Source organism: Typopeltis vanoorti, chromosome 14 (assembly GCF_054136105.1).
Source record: "Typopeltis vanoorti isolate ZY-2024b chromosome 14, IOZ_Tvanoo_1.0, whole genome shotgun sequence".
Taxonomy (NCBI): Eukaryota; Metazoa; Arthropoda; class Arachnida; order Uropygi; family Thelyphonidae; genus Typopeltis; species Typopeltis vanoorti.
Window position 1 is genome coordinate 71,987,244 of NC_143562.1, and position 10,530 is coordinate 71,997,773.

Here is a 10,530-nt window from a genome sequence, read left to right on the forward strand (position 1 = left end):
TAATCAAAAATAAAACATCCTTTCTTCTCTACAAATCAACCTTAAGTTTGATTGAAAATTAAGTTTCTCTCGTTAATAATTGTGATACCACATTTCGTACTATTGGCAGGATATCAATGGTGGGTGAGTGGATTGACAGAAAATAATTAATTTTCCTCGTCATTTATATCAGCCAAATTCCAGAAGGTTTGTTTGATAAGCTTCAATTTTTTTTCCCTTTGGTCTGGTAGCTTAACGGAAGTGAAGTCGACAAGGACACAATTTAAAAGTAATTCTTGCACTGTTTAGAACTCATATAAGAGAAGTAAGAGGAATCTTTTCCTCAATTTATTACAACTGTACTTGATTAAACTTGAAAAGAAGAAGATGAACTTTGAATTTGGCTTAATACTTTTCGTTTTGGTATTCTCGGTAGTTACTCCTGTAGAACAGCCAGAGGAACGAAAAGAAAACGAAGTGGAAAATATTCTATGCAGTAAGTATTCTTCATTTCGTTTTCCTATGAACGTAATTATTATTAGCCGCTGACTCGTTGTTATTATCGACGTACCTCAGACAGTAATGACAACACCCCTAGCTTGGAAAGAGCTGTATTTGAATTACGATTAGGACGCGAATGTTCTTTACAAGGGATATTCAATTGAAAGTGAGTTTATCCGGTCTCATAAAGAAGGAATGTCCAACTGACAGATAATCATAATACGGATAAGTAATAAGTACACCCGTTGCATATCACTAGATGCTTCAATCATCATTCAAAATAAATCGAAATATGCGACATAGTGAAAATATACCTTTCAATTTCCTTTCATTTTTTTTAATAAACGTGCACGTTCTGGAAGTTCAATAATGAAATAAAATGTTTTGTTTACTAATTGCCTTAAAATTATTATAGATATGAAATGTTTATGTTGAAATTAGTTTGAACCTTGCTTTTTGCACAACACGTGCCATATAAAATATTCACGAAATTTTCTTTTATTAGATATCACTTAATTTACCAGACTCATTAGCAACAATCTTTGCAATTGATAATTGAATCTTACATTTGTATGAATTTTTCATTTTCATTTATTCAATCGTATAATGACACGATGGGGTAATTTTTAAATATATATATATATTAATGGAATAACATAACTATCGAAATTAACATTTTATTCTCTCTCTCTCTCTCTCCATCTCAGTTTATATCTCTTAGTTATCGCACTTCATAGGATTTTTTTAAATAAAATTGAGTGTGTTCTATAACTTTTTATTTTAGAAAATGAAGAAAACAAAAGAACAATTTCTGGTTGTATGAAGTTGATCACAGGGAGAGTAAGTAGTTTATTTTTTAACATAATATTGGAAACTATAGATTTAGTTTTAATCATCATAACACTAATTACGGATACAGACCATATTGGTCTGTTCCGGTCTGATTATCCATCTAATATCCTTTTTTCCTTTTTTTGATGTTTGCTCGGCATTCTCTTTCCAATTGGTTTATAGTTTATTATTTTATTTGTTAATCAATATCCTTTAATTATTTAAAACGTTTGATTAAATATCCAATTTTTTAATATTAGTTTCAACCAGAAGGTGTAACCCAACGTAAACAACCTAATACCGTACGTCGGCGAGTGTTAAAGCAAAAGATGTTTGGGTTGTATTCGTCGATAAACACAACGAATGGTAAATGTTGCGCTCATGAACAGAGTCAGATGGAATATGAAATGAATGAAAGGAGACGTAACAGGAGTACTATTTGTTTGGAATTGGACTGTGCACAGATGTTGACCAGTGGCTGCTGACATCATTACAGGAATACAGAGGAATGGTAGGTGACCAGTTAGGTGGACCAAGGTCCATGAAATGGCATAATGAAGACACAGAAAATCTATGAGAAAATATAGGGCGTTTCCGAGTAAAGGACCACTTATTAGGCGAGTTACTTTCCAACGCAATCAAGAATTCTTAGGAAGATTTTAAGTACACCAATCCGAATGCCAGAACAATGTTCTAAGGTCGATCGAATTTGGGATTTATAAAGCATGAGGAGCTGAACAAGAGAGAAGTGTTTTCCAAGAAAAGGATAGCAAGATTTTTGAAAGCTTACGAGGCTGTTGGTATAGTAAGTAAATGAGAGAATGAGATAGATGTAAAAAGCTGTTGAGAAGAGAAAACCGAAGAAACGAAAGCAAGGTTTTCATCCCATTTAAGAATCCTAAGATATCAATATTCAAAATAATGACAATGGAATATCTTTAACCTTGAATTATCTGAATAAGTGGTTTCTCGAATGAATAAAAATACTTAATTTTGAAAGATTTTGGTTATAACTTAAATTAAACATGGCAAGAAATTATATTCTTCTTTAATTTTTTTTTACAAGCGTAAGCAAATAAGGTTTTTGTGTGAAGTATCTTCAAGACTAGGCTACTTGTATATACAGGCTAATGACTTTACATTAATTGCCTTAGTATCCCAGGATTACATTATGTGCTCTTTGTATAATGTGTATAATGCTATACGCTATGGCAAGGGTCACTATCCATATCTGTTTCTACCTTAGTCTGGCTCCCACTGATGACATCTGAATAAAGGTCGAAGCCGGTCTGGGTAGTAGCCCTTCCCAGAATGCACAGCATTATATGCACCCAAAGAAGAATGTTTGCTTTCCATATTTGGATACTAAGGCACTTAATATTGCCTAAGTAAATAATTAGCCTCTGTATACAAGTAGCCTAGTCGTAAAGATACTTCACGACTAGGCTCACAGACCAAAAACGAAGCTAGCAAGCAAGTGATAAACAGTAGGAGGCACCCCAGGAAATGGTACTGCAATAAGAAACCTCGATGCTAGACACAAACAGATGTCTTAGAAACACCAAACGCGAATGCATTTGAAGGTAATGTTGAATTTTTTTCAATCGAATTAGTTTAAGTAAGTGAGATTGAAAATGAACAAAGCACTGCTCTGGGTTATAATATGATATACGAACGGTTGAAACCGGTCTGAGTTGTGACCTTCTCTCATAATAATACAGTCCTTAGGAGCTAGGTTTCACATTATGGGAAAATACCAAGAATAGTGATCGGAGCTTGCTCATCCCCTACCAAATGGGTCAGTTGTTGCACTATCCAGGTATTTGCTTACGCTTGGAATCGCCGAACTTTATATAGTTTCTATATTCGGCATGAAACTCTTTGAGTTTCTTATTCGGCTAAGAAACAATATGGGATGTAATATCCCTTAACTTAAATAAGTTCAAAGTCATGACTATTTGAGAAATATTATTCCTAATGTTTATCAAAATCAATAGCAAAAATCAGTTACCAGTTATCAGTTAATAGCATTCAAACAAATTACAAATCCAGGTTCAACTTTCTGTTCTTGATATTTCATTAACAGTTATTGAATTGAAAACTCCAATATTACTAGAAAACTGGAAATTAGAAAACTAGAAAGTAGAAAACCACGATATTTCATATAAGGATAAGTTTCGTAATATTATAATTTTAATTAAATTTCCATTGGATAATTAAGCATATATTAGATAACGAATATATTCATAAAACACAGTTTAATATACATAATGCACTAAAATCTAGCAGATTCAGATTACCACAATAAAAGCTGGCACGGTACAAACTTACATTTTAAAGAATGCAGTGAATATTAGAACGAATTCAAAAGCATTCAAACGGCGAAATGAGCTAACAGAATGTTTCTATCTAATTTTAGCTGCACGATATACTCCAGGATTGTCTTTCATCGCAATTTTCTGACAGTGAAGATATATATTTAGCGTATGTGATTAGTAAATGTAATGCGGAAAACAAGGCAAATGAGGTAATTTTCTTAATTATATTTTTATTTTATAATATATTTATTTGTAATATATGGTTTTAAATAAAATGCAGTAGCTGAATAGCAAATAATCATTGCATACGAATCACTCAATAAAATTTGGTAATAAAATTTACTGAGCTTTTTAATTCGAATTCTCGCCAATGGAATGCATATCATCATCATCATCATCATCATCATCAACAACAACAAAAACCATGAGTCCAATGCCCGTAGGTGTGTGCCGCCATCTTGATATGATTCTTCCATTGCATTCTATTTTGTGCAAGATAACTTAGTTTGTGTATAGAGTTTCCGCACCATTTGACGATGGCATTGCCCCATTCTCTGTTTGGACTTCCTCTTTTGTTCTTTCCTTCAATTATTCCAAACAGCAACGTTTTTAGTGTTCTCTCATCATTCATTCTACATATATGGCCAAATAGATGTAGTTTCCTTTTGATTATTTTCTGGATCAAATTGGTTTCTTTTTGATTGTATTCGTCTGTATATTTCCTCATTGTTCACTTTCTGGATCCAGCTTATTCTCAAGATCTTTCTATAGCACTTCCTCTCAAATGCCAATATCCTCCTTTGAGATTCTCTCAAGAGTACCCAGGCCTCGCATCCATAGAGCATGCTGCTGAAGATACAGGTTTCTACAATGCGCAGTTTAGTTTGCATCTTTATAGCTCGGCTCTTCCATATTTTGTCCATGGCTTTTAAAATAGTTGTTGCCCTGGATATTCTAATCTTTATCTATTTTTTGGGGTCCAAGTCATGCATCATATGGCATCCAAGATATATATGAAGTGTTCCACATTTTACAGTTGAAATCTATCTATCGTAACTCTGTTCAGTAACTCCTGTTGTCTGAATATCATTGTTTTAGTTTTTTCATCAAAGTTGACATTTATTCCATATCTTTTTCCTTCTGTGTATGGTGTTTGCAATATCTGTTCCAGCCTTGCTGCGTCTTCTTCAATCAGGACGATGTCGTCTGCAAAGCAGAGGTAGTTTATTCTCATGTCGTTTATTGAAATACCTCTACCTTCTTCTTTAATCTTATCTAGTGTTCTTCCCAGATGTGTGATGAAGATGATTGGTGATATTGGATCCCCTTGTCTTGTGCCTTGACTAGTGACAAACCAATCTCTAGTCTCACCTGCAATCCTGATTTTTGCTTGTGCTTGGCTGTTTATATCTTTCAGCAGGCTGATCAATTTATTGTCCATACCATAGGATTCCAAGACAGCCCATGCTATATTTTGATCAATATATTATCAAATGCGTTTTGGAAGTCCAGGAAACAGCAATATATCGTTTTGTTCTTTCTTCGAGCTTTCTCTGCTATTAGTCTTAGTGCGAGTATTTGTTGCACTGTACTTCGATCTTGTCGAAATCCGGCTTGCTCATCCGGAAGATGTGCCACCATATGCTCTTCAGGCATTGTGTTAGTATTTACATCAGCATTTCGCCAAGATGACTCGTTAATGCAATAGTTCTGTAATTGGTGCATTCTAAAGCACTGTCTTTCTTATGAAGAACAACCAAGACCGATTTTTCCACTCTTCAGGGGCATATCCTGATCTCCATATTTCATTACATAGCTCATGTATTTCTTTTACAACTGATTCTCCCACATATTTTAGCATCTCGCCTATTATGTTGTCATTTCCAGCACTCTTGTTGTTCTTCAGATGTTTTATAGCCTTATTCACCTCCTCTTCCAAGATGTCATTTTCAAAGATCTCTGCTGGTGGAGAGATTACTTTTAGTTCTTTGATTACTTCTGTTGCAGTATCATTTAGTTGATTTTTATATAGTTCGCTGCAATATCTTGTCCATCTATGTATGATTTCTGTCCTGTCCATCAATATTTTACCATTTCCATCTTTGACTGCTACTGATCTTGTTTGCCACTTCCTATTGACATTTCTTATAAGTTTGTAGACCTCAGTAGTTTTGTGTTCTCCATGTTACTGTTCAATATCTTTGCACTGATCCTCCAACCATTTGACTCTATCAGATCTTGCTGCTTTCCGCTTCATTGCATTTTTGACGGTATAACTCATCTGCTGCCTCTAAATTATCTCTTTTAAGTTTCATTCTCTTTTCTCTTGTACCAATTTTAGGGTTTCCTGAGTTATCCATTTCTTGTTGATCTTTTCTCTTTCAGGAATTTCTTCCCCTATTGCCTTTTTAGCACTGTAGTCGGTCGTTCTGTCTTATATTTATATTTTGTTTTTCACTTGCGGTCTTAATCTTAGTTTCCAATATGTTCTGATATGCTGTTCTTAGCCTGTCTTCATTTAGTTATGAGATGTCTCTACCTTTTTGGAACTTTCCTTTGTACTTCTGTTTCAGTTTTAGTCTTATTTTATTTTAGCCACGTCCATTTACGACAATCTTTTTGTTGGAATTTGGTATTTCAAATCGTCAGATTGTTATCCGTGGCAAATTCCAGAAGCATCTGTCCACGTTCATTTCTTTCTCCATATCCAAATTTTCCCATACCTTTTCCCATCCTGTGTTATTTTTGCCAATCTTTGCATTCCAGTCTCCTCTAATTATGAGTTTATCCTGCTTCGGCACCTCATCAATTACTAGTTGTAGATCTCCGTAAAATTTTTCAATGTTTTCATCTGCACTCTCTGCAGTGGACGCATATATTTGAATGGTTGTGATATTAAATGGTTTGGCACTGAATCTTGCAACCATTATTCTTTCACTAACTGGTTTGTATGATGTCATTGCCTGACAAGCCTTGTTACTTAGCAGGAAACCTACGCTTGCTTCATGGTTACTTTCAATTCCTAACCAGAGAAATCTTTGACTATTTGATTCCCCTGACAATGTCCATCTCATTTCTGAAATACCCAATATATCGCATCTGTATTTCTTCATTTCTTCTTGAAGCAACTGCAATTTTCCTGTTGCCCAGAGTGTACGGTAGAAGGATAGGATATTCCTTCATTGATAGGACACAAACCAGTTGAAAGAATAACGGTTGCAAGATTCAGCCCACAATGCCTATACGTATTAGAATAGGACAGGCGCGCATAAGCACAAACCTTTTGAGTTTCTGAACAATCATCGTAGACTAAGCAGCATTATATAAAAGACAATTTTTGTAATAGCAGAAATCTCTTACAGAAATCCCATATAGTTCAGTTTGTCACAATTAATGATATCGAAATATATTAAATATCGCTTGTAATGAAGAATTCTTCCTATAAAATGAAATTTTTCGAAATTTATATGAGTTAGGTTAAGTTTTGGGGAGGTAGGCAGGAGAAGAATGGAAAAACATGAGTTTACAGTAAATGAACTTAACTTTAAAATATTCTTTGTCGTGTTCTTTCTCATGTTAAATATTCTTCGTGACTTATGTTTAGAACCCCTAGTGTACTGACCAGACAGTATTGTTAATTGGTTTGTTTTTAGTTTCTTTCTGAGCACAATGATTGAACTGAATAATAGATTTCCACTGTTGCTTCGTTGAAGACGCTAGAATGAAAATGAACCAGAGGTTAATTAAGCAAGAAAAATATGATTATAATTCGACAACGTATCCAACCAAAATATGCCAGACCTACAGAATATGAGAAATTATCATCTAGGAATAATACATTTATGTGATTATGGTTAAACGAATGTGAACAACACACACATGTAAGGAAAAGTTTCTATTAATATTTTGGTCATATTTTATATGGGGTTTTAAATTAGATATTTCCAGATCCATCAGCATCACGAAATTTTGGTAGAAATTATATTTCTAATAAATGTTTCTAGTTAAGTTACTGCATATGTTTAATTAAAATTAATATTCTGGCAAGAGTTCTCACCGAAAACTAAAGGTGAAGCTAATTTAACAGCTATACTATTTTGTCCTTTAATGAATCTTTATGCTTATCAGTAGTAAATGATGTCACTCAATATTCATATGATCTGTGTGCTCATTGACTTCTTTCTTACGAAACTACATTTCTTATTTAGGCCGATCTATGCTTCTCAGAAAGATTTCTTCCCATTGTAAGTATGTTTTGTAAAATTCGTTATTTCAAATGAACGAAGACAAACTTAGCAACCATAACGTAATATTTTATTTCAAATACGATTTAAATGCTTTTATTGTATTACTTATTTTGGGATGCCCCTTTTAAACTGAATTTGGTTGCTCTAGTTTCATTATTATTCTTTAAGAAAATTAAGCATTCTAGTTGAAGAAGATCACACTAGCTTAACTAGTTAAGCTAGTGTGATCTTCTAGTTATTCAGCAAGAAACGTTTAAAGTGTCCTTCATAGTAAATAATTTTGTGCTTATATTTCTGTATCATTTCAGGCAGAGGAAGAAGGAATGAAAGACCAAAAAGATTTCTCGGTAAGCCAACCCCTAATTTTAATTCAATTATTACATGATTAATGTTTTCAAAGGAAATCTGTAAAATGAACATAAATTGAATATAGAATCAAACTTTCTTTAAATAATACTTTGAGTTCGAATAGCATTGCTGAAATATTGTTGCGATTGTACAGTAGATATTTTGATGACGGTGATGTCGATTGCCGAAAGTCAATTGATCTCTTCAACCCCTATAATCTCATTAATAGAATCAAATATAAAAATAATGGATAGACCCAAACACATGAGAGTGTTATTTAAGACAGCTTGTCTTTCTATCAAATAATAAATAATATATATATATATATATTATTTATTTATTTATTTATTTATTTATTTATTTAAGTAGATATATATTTCTAGAGAATGAGCGTATATTGTCTTCTTGCAATTATCGACATTGAGCTGAAAACTCTAAAGTGGACGTTGTCTATGATGGACGAAGTTTGAAGTTTGTCAAATGAATTTTATGAATCAATAAGATGTCCGTTTATCAGTTAAGTTTGTCTGGATAATGTACCGCTCACCACCAAATCGATGGTAGGTTCGAATTTCATTAAAAGCATGCACATTTGTGAAAGTTGTTATGTCATGAACGATTCGAAGAGATCGATGAATCTCATGTCATTATTACGTACATTTTCAAAAGAAGATTCGTGTCCGTTGTAATTCATTAAAAATTACTGAAGCAATCATTTTATATTAAAAAAGTCGGAAAAACAATATTAAGCAGTGTAGTTTCTGAAAGTGCAGCTTGCAGCTCAGATATATTACACCTCTTTTAGCTCGCGAGTTATACAAGAAAATGCTACAAAATGGATTAAAACGTCAACCTAATTGGAAGCAGTGGTAGTACAAGTTCTTAAGCGAGCATAGATCCGATTTTAAAAGGTCTTTTCGAACGAGTCAATTGTTGTGTGGAGAATTTCCCCTTAACTTTCACTCACGGATAGTACGTAACATCTCTCACTTCCTTTTATTATGGACGCCAACACTCTATTTGCGGTTTCCATATTTGAAACTTTCTATAGAACGTAATCTCCATGAATAACGAAGGGTTACTTTAGAAAACTCACCATGAATTGTGGCTGTACATATTCTATATTCTATTCTAAGTATTCTATACTATATAAATATTCTATAATTAATCAATTGTTTTGTTTTGTTTAGGATTGCAGAACGAGATTTCTTGAAGGACAATCCAAATCTCATTAACCAGAGAACATTTTGTGGAAACAAAATTATCATGTCGAAGTACGACAGTAGATTCTTTTTGGTCAAAAGTGCTCAGCAATTGAATGGAAATGAATGCTAATACATGCTCAAAATAATTAAAATGAGCTGTGTAATTTTCGGTAAAAATGAGTGATAAAAAAGATAGTTATTTGATTTGTAGAATTGATTTAATAAAAAGAATAAATAAATATTGAATAAGGCTTCAGTGTAGTGATATCTTGGTGTCGTTAAAGTTTCCCTGCTCGCCTCATAAAAATATCCAAATTTTAAATTCACGCTTTGTCTAATTATTAGTGAATGTAACTAGTTTCGTTTCCATATATAATAGTAAATTGCCAGTTAATGCATTGGAGTTATAGATATTCAGGACTTAAAAATACCAGAACGTTCATTGTAGTACAATGTAAAATTATTCTGAATGCATAATTTTTAGCAAATATCATCTAACACTTTCCAATCAAGTGCAAGATGTAAAGGCAAGAGGTAATTTTTTTTCAGTAAGTCTTTCTATGCACTAAGATATTTCGTACATAGTGTAAGTCAACTTTCTCTGAGGTTTCCGCAGTCTGACCTATCAGTAAATAAACATGTCGTGTGAATGAAGCTCATTAAAAGCCAATTATAAGCTATGGTTGATGGTATTAAAAGATTGAAAGGTGATACCAAAAATAAACCCTCATTTGTGTTCAATATAAAGTTTTAATTTTTCGCAATAGCTGCATGCATACACAACATACAATGCCACATTATCCTCAAGAATGTTCAGGTTCTATTTAGGTTGTGCACAACGTTTGTTTTTCAGATTCAAGGATACAACCTCACGTAGACTATCTATGATGCCAAACAATAATTCTACGATGGAATTGCCTACTGATGTTTAGCAGATATATTTGACCTTTGATGCGATAATGAAATGACAGTGCCCTTGGAATTCTGTTTCTCATACCGTCGTGGATATACACAAACTATCCAGTTGATAATGTCTTATATCATACGATAAGGGCTGAGTTGCCAAGGCGATTGTAGAATGACATGCATTTCTTTGCTGTA

The 10,530-nt window shown here is 33.2% G+C and overlaps 1 protein-coding gene across 1 annotated transcript; it reads left to right on the plus strand.

Moving 5' to 3' along the window:
- The first annotated feature begins 269 nt into the window (after nt 1-269).
- On the plus strand, nt 270-9,685 carry LOC150099640 (uncharacterized). Its single transcript, XM_090404234.1, has 6 exons — nt 270-475; nt 1,265-1,320; nt 3,731-3,838; nt 7,838-7,873; nt 8,185-8,223; nt 9,415-9,685. The coding sequence occupies exons 1-6, from the start codon at nt 367-369 to the stop codon at nt 9,457-9,459; spliced, it is 393 nt and encodes a 130-aa protein (XP_090260360.1). The 5' UTR covers nt 270-366; the 3' UTR covers nt 9,460-9,685.
- Nucleotides 9,686-10,530: the final 845 nt, after the last annotated feature.